Below are 14,493 nucleotides of genomic sequence, written 5' to 3' on the forward strand. Positions count from 1 at the left end.
TTTTCTTTTTAATTACAGTGTACTCAGTTTATATTTTGTTTTTTCTCTAGAGTGGAGACAAAGTTATATCATAAATAATTTGTTGGTTTCCCAAAGGGCACAGTGCCCTACTTTAATAGCATGCATGGTGACACAATCTTGTGGCATCAGCAAACAGTACCTGGTGGGTCATCAAACAGAACGGGTCATCCAGACCATGTAAATACAACCATATCTTGAAACGCATTTCGTCATTCCACTTTGATGAGTATCAGAGGCTTTTTGGACGTAGAGTTGGAATGTTTCTTGAGAGATGCCTGATGGCTGCTCAAATAATAACATGCTCCTAAACCAATAAATCAGGACCTTTAACAAGTTATTTCCAAAACGGTGACATTTTCGGCATTACTAATGCATCATTTCTGAGGCTTCCCTTTTATCACACTGGTGAGAATTTGGTAGTGGCATCTTTAATATCCAAAGGAGGGATCAGTTCCATTTGAAATGTTCCTTTTCTTGTTCTCTGCAAGGAAAACAACGGCACATTTTTTAAAGCCCTGTTCAGAACCAGTAAACACATAATTTCATTAGATTACCTTACGTGGCATTATGCATATCCATGGTTCTACATTGTTATATTTCTGGAGTTGTATTCCAATTCTAGTAGACTGTTACGTGGAAGAGGAATTGGAATTGACTGGCGGTACACTGTATACTAATGAAAATACAGAGAAATGTATGTAAATACTTCAATTTAATACTGTAAGAATGTTAAAGATTTCTTTAAGGGTGAAGGTTTTATTTTTCAAAGCACACCTCTGGAAATTGAAATCTCACATCGATGCTGTCTACCGAGGCAACTACAACTGAAGCAGAAACCTCCTGTGTTGGATTGCTCTCCCACTCTTGGTTGAAGCCAAGAAGGAAAGCCATACCTGGGATATAGGTCTTAATACTGGGAAGGGTAAAGAGCAAAGGTCAGTTTGAGGAAAAAAATAAATGCATACATTTTGTGATAAAGTCTAAAGTCTTATTCTCTTTTGCTCGTGTTCTCACCCTGTGAAAAACTCTGTCATGGTTTCCGGAATTCTGGTCCAATGGACTTTGGCCCTTAGCGTTGGCTTGGAACCAGGCAGACGAGCAGTATTGGCTCGCAATGACATTTCAAAGGACTGACATTCAGCTCCCCATCTGAGGTGGGCCTGGATCAAATAAGGGACATCAGCCAAGTTTGACACATGCCACGTGGCTGTGGCCCCATCATGTCACACGCCAAATATCAACACAAAACACATAATTGCGACTTTAACCTCTGTACAATGTTAATTCCTCATTTGAGAATTATGCTGACAACTAACTGAATTTCTGTCCAGTATCCACGTTATTATTTGGGGTATGAATACTTACGCAACAATCAAATGCAATTTTAACAATGACACATTCAGCAAGAAGGTTTAACAAGTTTATACATCTATTTTTTTACTTCACATTTTTTTCAGCGTCCTTATATGTCATGTCATTATCCAAGCCACTTATTCTCACAAGGGTTGCGGGAAAGCTGGAGCCTATCCCAGCTAGCTTTCGTGAAAGGCGGCCTACACCCTGAACTGGTCACCGATCAGTCGCAGGGCAGATATCAACACCATCATTGAGCGGGAATCAATCCCACGCTGCCCGCACCAAAAGTAGGCGTGTGTACCACTACACCTGTGACTCCTCCTTATATTACCACAATTTTTCAAAATTATATGCTTAAATAGGCTTGGGTCGATGTGTGAAATGCTAAATTTCCTCATAAAGTGTGTCTACAAATGGCAAGATTTGTGTTCTCTAGTTGGGATCGTCTTTCCTACCATCTGCTCAAGGACTTAAGTCCCATTTTGTTTTTGTATCACTTTTATCTTTGACTATAGTTGCGTTGGTCATTTTTTTAACACGCACGTCTGTGGGTGCATGATAAGACTCGGTATTGTGTGTGTGAGACTCTAAACGGTTGTCTCTCTAAAGCTATCTGTGCTCTATGATTGACTGGCAACCAGTCCAGTGTGTAGTATGTCTTTCACCGAAACTGACAACCCTGAAAAGTATCAGCAGTGAATAAAAATGGATGAATGGATGGATGACGACAGTTGTCTTGGAAAATGGTGGATGTTTGAGGTCTACCTTTGCTTCTTTGCGACCATCCAGCACCGTGTCCATACACATTTTCCAATTGGTGTTGTCTCCCACCTGAGAAACAATAAGTTGGGTGTTCTTAAGGTTGCTCTTGGGTGTGTAATACACAGCTGTTTCATAACCCTCAGGCTTACGATTCCCGCTCACTGCAAGAGCTCTGATGTTGAAAATAGCTACAGGTGTTGAGTTGAAGACCTGTGGAATAAAAAACCAAAATGTTTACTTTGTGTGTGTGTGTGCGTGTGTGTGTGTTTGTGTATTTAGGCCATAACTATAATGTGAAAGGTATTGATCAAATGTGGAATACAGCTGAATGGGAATTTGAGGTATCATGGATAATGAGGCTAGACAAATTCGTAACTCATTAAAATTCCTTATCATGTACGGTTTTATCAGTTTTGGGTGACTGTAAGTGGGTCATGCACTTTCTGTTTCCATTACCGTGTTAGGAGAGCTGAGATCAAGTTCTGATTCACTTGATTCTGAATCTGAGGAGAGCTGAATTCGTGATGAGGCTTCCTGTAAACAATCAAAAAAACCCATTTTTATTTTAATGGCTATAATGAAGAAAGTAGCATGGATTTACCAGGCCAGCTAGAGACCTTAGAGAGCCTCCCGAGAGTCTCAAGGAGTTCTTGGGTACCGGTTGGATAATGGATTGAACCAGCATTGAGTTCAAATCGGATCTTGTCAACAGCTTTGTTTGCCTGGACTTAAAGAAATGTACTCCATCATTAGAGTCATTGGACTATCGTTTTTAGTGTGATGTGGTGTAATATTTGTTGAATTGTGGAGCATACCTGGGACTGCTTTAAGTGCTACGTTGGTGTATCCCAGGAAGTAGTACAAGGGGTACTCTTCGTGGTAATATGCTCGTCTCAACTCGGATTCAACACAGAAAACGGCTCCATAAATATTATTGTCAGTGCACATTTTGGTCCTTGGATGCCAGTTGTTGGGCTTCTGCATCTGTTTGAGTAGAGCGAGATTGGCATTTCATGGTTTTCACTTTTAATTTATTGTCCCAATTGAGTTGATTATACCTCTTCATTTTCAGACTGCACAATTGTCGGACCCTTTCGGACAATTTCGTCATTTGAATCAATAGCTCTGGGCATCATTGGGGTCATTCTAGGCAAACTGGGTGCTTCAGTGTTCCTGGAGACTGCATATACATCGGACCTATTGGTTGGAAAAAGAATAAAACAAAAGTTCAGTCTGTTTTTATTCTTCATTTTCCTGTACCCTGACCGAATCACTTATTTATTGTCCTGAGGGTTGCACACGGTCACCCATCTAGCTACATTAGTGATGGCAATTACGGCTATAGTGAGATAGATATTTTGGCTTAACTTGGCAAAAAATGCTATTAATTTAGTATCAGTTCAGGCTATTATACACACAGTTCTTGAACTGCTAACAGTTTTTTTTTTTAATTGAACTACTCAAATGTTGGAATAAAAATTGAAACAGCTTTGACTGAGCCAATTTATGTGCAACCGCCAGCTGTGGCACTACGTTACTGCCAAAGACTGTGAGCCACCCAACATGTACACACACATCGGCCTGTTGAATAGCTACCGAACAAACATTCAGTGAGATATCGCAAATTCCGGCATGGACGTTATTTAGCTAATTAGGTGGTTGATGCCACTTTGGACTAGCTGGATGATGTTGTGTCCTTGTGAAAAACATTCTGACTGCCTGCAGTTTTAACAAAATATATTTGTTTGTGAATCTCTGTGGTGAGGCAAGGCCTGTTTTAGTATTTTTCTCTCTTGACAGTGTTGTTTCTAACAGACACATTTCCCATAGCGCAAGAAAGGAAGCCTCAATCGGAGCTCATTCAAGGGAATTGTAGGGTCTCATTGCTATTGTGTAAATACATATATCCTGTACAGATTGTCTAAATAAAAAAACATTGATTTTACAAAACACTTCCATTTTCAGTCAGAACAAAAGATCGGTTAAGATTTTTCACTTCATTTTTTTCCAATTTTGATTTTTAACCAAAAATCCCCAAATCATACCTGACTGTGATGAGTTTGACTTCCTCTTTGCTCAAAGGGATGTCAAGTTGAAATTTCTTTTCCCTGATGTTAACCTTGCCAGATAACTTCCATGGGATGGAATATGGTATTTTGCTTTTAAACTCAACACCTGTCTGGAAAAGCTCCGTGTAGATACCATAGGAAAGCCAAATATCTTTTGTGCAACTGTCAACAAAGAGTTTTATTCAGTAACGGAAAACGCAAGATTCAATTGAATACTGTTCGGCCATATTATTTACCCAACAAAGCCATCAGTCTCCAGCAAAATTTCTGAACTCAAGAGTTGTCTAAGACTGTCGGTCAGAGGTGGATTGATAGTAGCTTTTGCTAAAACACAAAACAGAAATAAATCAACAACAATCGTTAACAATACAGTATTTGCTGCTCAAAATATAGCTTTAAATTAAATCCCAAGGTTTTCATTAAATGGGGTTGAAAAAAAGACTTGACTGTCACCATTCACACTTATGCCATTAAGAGTTTGATAATATTTGCTGATCTCCAGTGGTAGGCCAAGAGTGGTAGGTTGGAAGTAGCGAGTCTCAAAGATTAAGAAAGATTTTGTTCGATGCCATGAAATCCCCTTCTGTAAATTCTCAATGGCTCTCCAGACCGGGCTGTCTTTTCCTGCAGAAGGACCGACAGCCTACAAGTACAAATTAAATAGTTATTACAGTGGGATTATTATTGCTGTGTAGATTGTGCTTTCTCTTCTCACATTGATGATTTTCCGAATAAAATCTCTCTTGAGATCTGCAAAGAACCACTCTTGACCAGAAGCACGAGAATAGAAATGGAGAAGAGGTTTGTCATTGCCCTGAGATTCCAAGTTATGAAGCTGAAAAATCACACCATAACATTTGTCAGAAAACCAACTTAAATTGACACATTAAAATTCAAAGTGTAAATAGTGTCCTAACTTGCTGATAAATGGCCTTGAAGTCACTAAAATCTCCCTTAAAGGCTGACGCGATGGAGCCAAAGATGTCATTGAGTCCGTCAGCACGTATACCCATCTTGAAAAGAAAAACAGATGCTTACCATTCTTGATGGCGGGCTTATGCCTTCAATTAATATTTTACTAGATTTAAATGTATCATACCTCCACCAGCTGAAGAATTCGACCAATAAAATACAATTTTCCTTTCATCATGATTTGAGTGGGGATGATTTCTGTTGCATTTTTTAGCATGAAGAACTCTGAAGCTGCGCCAAGGAGTAAATCATCTGCATTGGGAAAATAGCTATGTCATATGAATTCTTAAATGCAAATATTGCACTGGATTTCTGAGTGTCAACATACCATTAAACCAGTCCAAGCGCATTGCTTTGCTAAAGCGATAGCTGAGGCGACCAAATTTTGGAGCCAGAATTTTCACTGCTATGTTACAGGCAGTAGACCTTTTGCAGACACCACAAAAAAATCAAAAATAACAAGTAAAATGTTGAACAGTTCCCATCACTAACTCATATCCTTGATTTTTAACCAGTAAACTCACAGGTATGGATTGTCAGGAGTTCTGGATTTGGCCATGCTTCTCATGTAGGAGTACACAAAACTAACAACATGAAGGTCCTTCTCCTCTTGCAGATGTGCGGTCACAGTGGACACCAGCGCCATTGGTGGCCTTGTGTCAAATAAGATCATAAAGGCTAACATGCGCAACTCAGCAGGAAGGTCCTTTTGCAGGAAAAGACTCATAGTGATGTCTCGGACCTGAAAAGTGCAATATTATCATGATGAAGAGCTTTGAGAGTCAGGGCTGAAGGCTCCAGTGACAAGGGTAATTGACACAAAGGCTTAAAATTGGTTAAGAATTTAACAGGACATACGTTCCAGCAATACTGATGCAGTATATATATCTTCCATTTAAGAGCCTTGAACATGCAGTTGTCCTCTGTGTGTTATATTCTTACACTGTGGGGGTCTCGGGCAGCAATGAGTCTCAAGGACTGGACAGCAGCGCTCAGCACACGAGGAGGAAGATCCACCGGGTTGGCAGACACTCCAGGGAGGAAGCGCATGATGGTTTTAATGCTGCCTGTATGACCTGCGTTGCCCAGAGCTTTCAGAGCCAAAATCATGTCTTCCTCGTTGTTATGCTTCAGACTGTCCACAGCGAAGTCCAGTAATGGCTAGGTAAAGAAATAAATGTTTAAAAATGCTCATTATTGTAGTTTTATGTCTTACAGTGTATAGACATAGACGGGTTTCTATATGTAGAACATTTGCAGTGGCTCAATAAGCACTTGCACAACATGTTGAGCAGCATTGAGCTTTTTTCAATGAACTGTAGATGCAAGAGAAGAACAAGTCGTGCAGTTCTTTCTCTAAAATGTCAGAGCAGAGAGGTTACACCATGTCTGTCTGCAATGCATTGTAAGATTAGGTTAGCATTTTGGTGTTTAAATATAGGTACAATGTTTGTTTTTCTTTTGTTTGATTCGCTTCACCTGTGTGAATGTAGCAAAGTTTTAATATGACCGTAATATCAATGCTCGTTTCTACTGGCCCGTCGAGTCGTTTCTCATGCTATGCTAACATTACGCTAGCTGACTTTTGTTATCATATGGTTTAGTTTTCACTTTTTGGTTTTTAAATGTACAAGGTTTTATTCCCACTTTCTTTTATTCTTCACTTTGAAAGGAAACTGATACCATATCGAAGTTTAGATTTTTAACGTGTCCGTGCGTTGCCCGAGTTTATTATAGTATCTTAGCAAAACTGGCATGTGCATTGAATGAAAATAGCTGGACGTTTCACAGTTGAATCGTGATCTTTTGAGAAAATGTCAAATTTGCTCTCAAAATGGCAGGGAAAATGCACAGTTAAAGGAAAATATGTGGATGAACACAGGATGTTTTATCAGAGTGGGAGAGCTTATATTTTTTTTGCAAACTACTGTCTCTTTTGTGTCTTCATCACATTTCAAAGCTACACATCGTCAGTGCCACTTCAGTTCACGCCGTGCCATCATCGACCTGGAATTTCCGAAAGGGACTGAACGTTGCAGTCACTAGTTGGTCACTTTGAAAAATCATCGATTTGACACCCATGGGAAAGAACGGCTTCAAGTGGCAACAAGGGAATACAAGCCAGATTTGAAGAAGATTGTTCAAGGGAAGCAATCACTGTCAAAAGTCCCATTAATTAAAGTCAGCATAAAAGAATTTTCATTTTTTGAAATTACTGGCCTGCGGTCTTGTTTTTGTACGAGTCATTTTTTGTTGTTATCATGTTGGTAATTGACAACAAATCTGTCTGAGCAAATGTATGTCTGTGAGGAGGGAACGATGTTCATGTGCAGTAACACTAAAAAATGTGGCTCTTACTCTCTGACTGGTTGACCACTGCTGGTCTTGTCTATCCCTCATGATTAATGTGAGTTCACTGTATACTTTAGAGGGTGCAGATTGGGAAAATGTTTTGGAAAAAAGCACACGAACATTACTAGTGCATGACTTTTTTTTTTTTTTTACATTTGTGAATTTTAATGAATTGAATATATTGTATAAGATAGGTAAGTATCTTTCGGCTTCTCCTATTAGGGGTCGCCACAGTGTGACATCTCAGATGAACGGTCATATTTGTTTGGCACAGTTTTTACGCCGGATGCCCTTCTTGATGCAACCACTCTTGGGGAGTAGAGGCCTCAGTGAGATACGAACTCAAAACCCGTCCGTGTTTTACCAAACCAAAGCTCTAACCACTGAGCTATGGGGCCTAAATTGAATATATAAGATAAGTGTATTATTGGAACTGTATACTATCATAGTATAATTGTCCTGTTGTTGATGATGATTGTTTTTTATTTTTATTCACGGGGAAGAATCACTTCCTCGTCTAAAATATTATTTTTGCCCAAGAAAGCGATACCAGAACATGTTATACTCTCAAAAGAAATAAATTGAATTGATACATTAAATTTCATACTTAAAGTACTTTGTCCAAAATTCCAACACAATAGAAAATGCATCTATAAGATTGTTTTAGTACCTGAACGACAGACACTGGACAAGGTGTGTAATAGGCACAGTGCTTGTACACCAGAGAGCCGTAAGAAAGTGCCACAGTATGCCACACTAAGATGTTAGATCGACTGTAGGACAGGTTCAGGAACATCTATGAAAAAAGGCAAAGACATCATTATGAACACGAGTTTTTGCTTCGCTCTAACTGCTTCTTGCCACATTTTTCCTATCCTCACTTTAGCCATTTCAACCAGTTCAGGAATAGCGTCGAGATGGTTGAAGGCCAGCAAGAGCGTTTGGAAGGCCTCTGATGCGGCTATGTCTCCATCCTGGAACCTCTTTTGGAGGAACTTAAGGATTCTGGCGTCATTGACTTCCACAATCGTGTCCAAAAACCAACGTCTAATGAAAACAGAGTCAGAGGGAATTCATTTAGCGTTTATAATCTTTCATGACAAAGATGATACTTCAAACTAATTAAAATAAATTGTATTGAGCGATAAAGGTCAGGGGTTGCTTTTAATAAAATAGAAAATGTCAATGGGTTCCTACGTTTTAATGGAAAGCTGCTCTTTACATGAACTTTTCTGCAATCAAACCCAGCATGATAATGTATCTATAATCAGACCAATTGTCACTCTGAAGACATTTTGAACTCAATGAGGATTAACATTACAGTAATTACTCAATCGGCTCAAGTGATCTGATTTTGACAAAATTGCCATTAACCAAGTGCACGCAAAGGCACCCTCAGAGCATACTGATAAATTGCCTTCCTACTACCTTGTCAATTTCCTGTAGCAAAAAATATACCAATATGTAAATTACAAGTTCAATTAATTTCTAAAATAGTCCACCTGTGCTCGTCATTGGCGGCAAACTGCTTCCACATAACTTCCAATCCTTCGTATGGCACCAGTCGCAGAAGTTGATACAACTTCATCACATCCTCAGTTGTTGCGCTGTCAATTTGGATGTTATTGACTTGAGCCAAATGTTTGATCAACTCAACAGCCTGCAGAGAGAAGAAATATTTTATCATCATGTTCCTTTACACTATTCATGTAGTACCACAAGAGTATTTCATGGAAAAAAATACCATGAAACAAAAATGAACAACTTATTTCAACACTGATTATTTATATTTCCACTGTATTTATGTTGGATTTATGTCTATTAAATATTTGAATCACTACCTTTGATACGGCATCATCCAGATTCTGCATGAGAACGGGAATATGTGCTCCTGCTTCAACAAATTTGAATATAATATTGCCTCTGTTTTTCATGGGCCCATAGGTAACAGCAGAAGGTGTGTCTTTCACGTTCAGCAGCACTATTTCCTTCCTGCAGGGAGAATGATTTCAGATAGTCAGCATTGCAAGCAGAGTTCACGATGAACAAAATTGTAATATCGAGCATGCCATACGTTGCTTTCATCTTGAAACTTCCTCCTTTCACGTTGAAAGGACTGAAGTGTTGCTGCTCCAATCCATGAGCCTTGGAAATGAGGCCTCCTTCAACTGTTGGTTTGATTGTGTAAACGTATCTCACGGTTGTAGCAATGGAATCCCCTCTCTGGAATGGAAGACACAACACATAAGATGCTATGGATTTGCAAAGAAGTTAGTAGAAAAATGACATATTTTTGGAGGACTGATTTTTGAAAGGAAATGCAAAATGCTCTATCCATACTCTAAACTCTACTCATCCTATTATTGTGACTCGTTTTGCGTGGCAAATGGTGCAACTGTGTGCCATGGGTGGGTCAGACGGGTGTCGGAAATCTCCTAGACCAGTGCCCGCCTGGTGGATCTGACAGTGGGAGGGCTGAACCAATGTAGGTGTGTTTACAGCTGACTTAATTTGGCGCAAATCATATATTCGTACATTCAGATTGACTCTCTGCCACCAAATTGCCCCTCCACTGGGATCATCTCCAAGGACACACACTTGCTGTGCCAGAAAAAGAAAGTTCGCCACACGTCTGCCAACTTGGCCGACACGTGCAGCGACTTTGCAGGAAAATCAGAATCTGCCAGGATTTGGGCCACACCGCAGATGTGCAGTCCAGGAAAATAGAGCCCAACATGTCCAGACCACACAAGGTGATCTATCCCAACGCAACAGGCTGTAACAGAATTTTTTTTTCAGTATTTTTGTTTGGTTTATATTATTGTTGTCATTTAATACTGAAAAAATACAATATATAATTACAACTTTGCATTACTAGACCTATTTTGAATGGCTGGAAGTTTTCAAGTGGTTCTACTGACTGATTGTTTGTATTAATTTGAATATTATATTTATTTTATTACCCACCAGAGTCGTGTTTCCTTTCCGTACAATTTCCCATCACATGTTTTTTTTTCAGTCGTGTCAGCTGAACAAACCTTTTTGGAAATATCATCAAGCACAGCAGTGGCCATCCCTCTGTAGCGTTCTGCTTTCTCCCGGCAATTCGTGACGTCCACAACCTGAGTTATCGTCATGTCCCTCGTTTCCTTGTTTTCTTCAATGGCATAGTTACTCTGACACATGCCGTGAATCCCAGCCTAAAAATAAAATCATATTTTTGTTTAACAACACTTCATGAGACTAATGGACGTTGAATAAGAAAGATTGTGTGTTCTCACCTCCTCAAGTTCGTAGAATCTTTGTGTGGTCTTGACAGTGATGTGGAAGAAGCTGAGTATGCCTCTAATGATGTTGACAACAGTATCAGAAACCTCAGCAGAGGCGTGAATGTTGCCCACATGCCCACCGGCAAAGTCAAACGTGAAGGGTTTGACGAGCTGGGCCGAGATGCGCTGGCTGAGCTTCGGGGCAGCAATGAAGCTGTTTTTCCCCGCGAAGCCGTTAAACTCCTCAAAGGCCAAATCTGAAATCTTTAACCCAGAGTAGAAGATACTACCAGAAGATAAGTGACATTTTTAAACCTTTTGTAATATTACGAACATGACTCTCGACAGGTAAGAAAGAAAATTGAGAGTTTTGCTTATGGGCTGCTGACTTTAAATAATACTAATCATAATAATTAGCCTTGTGCATCACATCTGACAAACAAACCCAATTGTTGGGGGAGGATAATGGACGTGGTATGATATGGACCTCGAGTTGAAACCCCAAATGGATCACTGTCCACTTTTAATTAGGGTTCAATCTTATTAAGACACATTGTTGTCTGTGGACTGCAATCAATAGACACAGAGCTACAAAACAACGGATCCATAACAGTGGGGCAGGAACCCCCTAAAGCGACAGCATCATAAAACTTCAATACGTACTTTCTCAAACTGACTACTGCACGTGTGCCAAAGTCAAGGCCGGCGGGCCACATCCAGCCTGCGAGTAGGTTTTCTACAGCCCCAAGGATGATATTGATTTATTATTAGAACAACCCGCAACAAGCCGGCAGCCTGCAGATATTTTATACACACCAAGACTAGATTTCGCACAATGCAACGGTGACACACCTAGCAGTAGGCAGCTGCCTTTTAATATTTATGGATAGGTTTCCAATTACGCCAACTTGTGTGTCATAGAGGTCAAAGAACACAGGTTAGATAGGTAAAGCGTGAAGTTTTTTCCATCGTTAATTTATCCGATTGGTCTAAGGACTGTGGCGACGTCATTGGAAACCTATTCATTAGCACAGCAGACGTTAGCATAACAGTAACGTTAACTTCCAGATACCCATCAAAAATGGCATAACAGAAGGTGGACAGTGAGAACCGGAGGTTTCAAACAAACATGTTCATAGAGGTATCTGGAAAACCTGTGTGGCGAAAGTGTGGAGAAAGGAGCAAAATGACACAGGTGAGCTGACATCTTACTATTGCATCATACACCAGGAATCGTTGTGCGGTGAAGCCTTGAAAATGGAACATGTAATGAGCACCATCACACGTGTAGTTAACTTTACCACAGGCAAAGGTCTAAATCATCGCCAGTTCAACGCATTTTTGACCAAGTTAGAAACTGAGCATGGTGATTTGCCCTATCCCGAGTGCACAGTTTGCTGATAAAACTGGTATGTATTAGTATAAAATTGATGGTGCCTTTAAAAATACCAGCTTCTTTCATTTAATGCTCATGGGGATTTTTATATGAAGGAAATTTGTCTTTTGTGACTGTAGAAAATGAGAGATTACAGTCAGAGCCATAAGAAAATATTGCTTTTCTTATCTGATCATGTTGGAATATATTTGTTAGGTTTTTCAGTAGGTCAAATTTGGTTCGCTAGACTATATGCAGTCATTTTAAAAATTTTCACTGAACATTTGATCAGTCTGGTCCTCGGCCTTTAGCTAAATTTTTTATTTGGCCCTCGGTCCATTTGACTATGACACCACTGGATTATTGGGGTTTTGTACCAGCAATGCACGAGAACACAAAGTTGAGCATTCTATGGGATTCAAAACTTCCCTTGTAGAAAAGTTCAAGCTATTTTTCATTTCAATCAGACATAAACAACATACCACACATCACAGATGAAATTAAGAATACAAAAATAGTAGGTACAATGTGAAAGAACGGACCTCACGACTGTGAGGTTTCAAAAACATGCATTTTTGCTCAAGTAAATGTTCCAAATGAGCCATCGTTTGGAAAATGACTGTGAATTGGAGTTTGTCTACAGGTTCACAGTATTGGGTAGGCGACCATTAAGCGAGGATAGCTTTCAGATCAATCCTATATTTTTGTCACATCAATATAGCTTCGTATTTTAAATCATTGTGTGTGCGTGTTTTTTTTTTAACTGTGCCTGCTTACCTGAAGGAGGAAGGTCTGCGCAGACACGCCGACAATCTTGACCTTACACATTAGTTTGGCCCCAGATTCAGCCAGGTTTGGTATGCCCAGTCCAAAATTGACCAGTCCTTCATATCGGTATTCATAGGTTTTCTTGGGGTTTAGGCTGAACTCTGCAAATTTAAAAAAAAAAAAAAAAACATATGGAAAAATACCTCCATACAATATTAAATGAAAACTTGTTCAGTCCCGTATGTGGCATAGTGTATATTGAACTACTCACCATTGCGGACACTTTGACATGCTACAAAGAATATAATAATACAAACACAGTGTTAACATGAGGAGTTGACTGAGAAGCATCATGGATGAAACAATTACTGGTATTTTTAAGTACGCACGTTCTTATTATTGTTATATAAGACAACTTACTGGCCAGAGCCACAAGGCAGAAGAGGACGAGCCCTCTCATGGTCATTGTGGGTGCCAACACTTCACATCACTCCCTTAAATAGTGTGTTTGATTAGGCAACATGGTTGTGGTGACCTCTGCGGGAAGGTCAAACGTGGATTTTAGCCAGCCAACATCAACACTGACTTGGCTGCAACGCAGTCATAGTGACATTGTCACAATGACACGACAGAGAAAACTCACTGCCAACAACTGCAGGTGGAAGATAATAACTCTTCTTACAGCAAAAGCTACATACAGTGAAGAAAATAAGTACCATATTTTCCGCACGATAAGGCGCACCACATTATAAGGTGCGCCTCCAATTAATGGCCTTTTTTAAAACTTTTTTCATATATAAGGTGCACTGTGTTATAAGACGCATAGAAAAGACGCTATGGTAGAGGTTGGGGTTATGTTATGCATCACATTAGATGGAGGTGCACTAAAGGCTCAATATTGATCCATACAGTATATAAAGCGCAGCAGATTATAAGGCGAACTGACGTCTTTTGAGAAAATTAAAGGCTGTTAGGTGTGCCTTATAGTGCGGAAAATACGGTATTTGAACACCCTGCTATATTGCAAGTTCTCCCATTTAGAAATCATAGAGGGGTCTGAAATTTTCATCGTATTTACATATTCGCAGTGACAGAGATAATTGAAAAAAGAAAATTCCAGAAATCACAATGTATGATTTTTTTTAACGATTTATTTGTGTGCTAGAGGTGAAAATAAGTATTTGAACACCTGTCTCTCAGCTAGAATTCTGACCTCAAAGACCTGTTAGTCCGCCTTTAAAAGTCCACCTCCACTCCATGTATTATCCTGAATCAGATGCACCTATCTGTGAGGTCGTTAGCTGCATGAAGACACCTGTCCACCACATACAATCAGTAAGACTCAAACTTGTAACATGGCCAAGACCAAAGAGCCGTCCAAAGACACCAAAAGACGAAATCGTACAACTCCACACGCCTGGAAAGTGATACGAAGAAATTGCCAAGCAGCCTGGTGAAAAAAGGTCCACTGTTGGAGCAATCATTAGAAAATGGAAGAAGTTAAACATGACGGTCAGTCTCAATCGAAGTGGTGAACTAAACTTGACCT

At 39.7% G+C, this 14,493-nt stretch overlaps 1 protein-coding gene across 1 annotated transcript; it reads right to left on the minus strand.

Moving 5' to 3' along the window:
* Nucleotides 1-604: 604 nt before the first annotated feature.
* vtg3 (vitellogenin 3, phosvitinless) lies at nucleotides 605-13,404 on the minus strand. Its single transcript, XM_061824910.1, has 27 exons — nucleotides 13,365-13,404; nucleotides 13,216-13,236; nucleotides 12,954-13,105; nucleotides 10,814-11,065; nucleotides 10,571-10,732; nucleotides 9,607-9,755; nucleotides 9,374-9,524; nucleotides 9,035-9,192; nucleotides 8,414-8,579; nucleotides 8,203-8,328; nucleotides 6,123-6,341; nucleotides 5,705-5,922; nucleotides 5,509-5,606; nucleotides 5,308-5,432; nucleotides 5,126-5,221; nucleotides 4,924-5,043; nucleotides 4,662-4,851; nucleotides 4,445-4,532; nucleotides 4,185-4,370; nucleotides 3,198-3,336; nucleotides 2,955-3,123; nucleotides 2,757-2,866; nucleotides 2,578-2,673; nucleotides 2,143-2,349; nucleotides 1,036-1,181; nucleotides 796-934; nucleotides 605-694 (listed from the first exon to the last, which is right to left on the minus strand). The coding sequence occupies exons 1-27, from the start codon at nucleotides 13,402-13,404 to the stop codon at nucleotides 605-607; spliced, it is 3,813 nt and encodes a 1,270-aa protein (XP_061680894.1).
* Between the last annotated feature and the right edge of the window lie 1,089 nt (nucleotides 13,405-14,493).

The sequence above is a fragment of the Syngnathoides biaculeatus genome, chromosome 7 (assembly GCF_019802595.1).
Source record: "Syngnathoides biaculeatus isolate LvHL_M chromosome 7, ASM1980259v1, whole genome shotgun sequence".
Taxonomy (NCBI): Eukaryota; Metazoa; Chordata; class Actinopteri; order Syngnathiformes; family Syngnathidae; genus Syngnathoides; species Syngnathoides biaculeatus.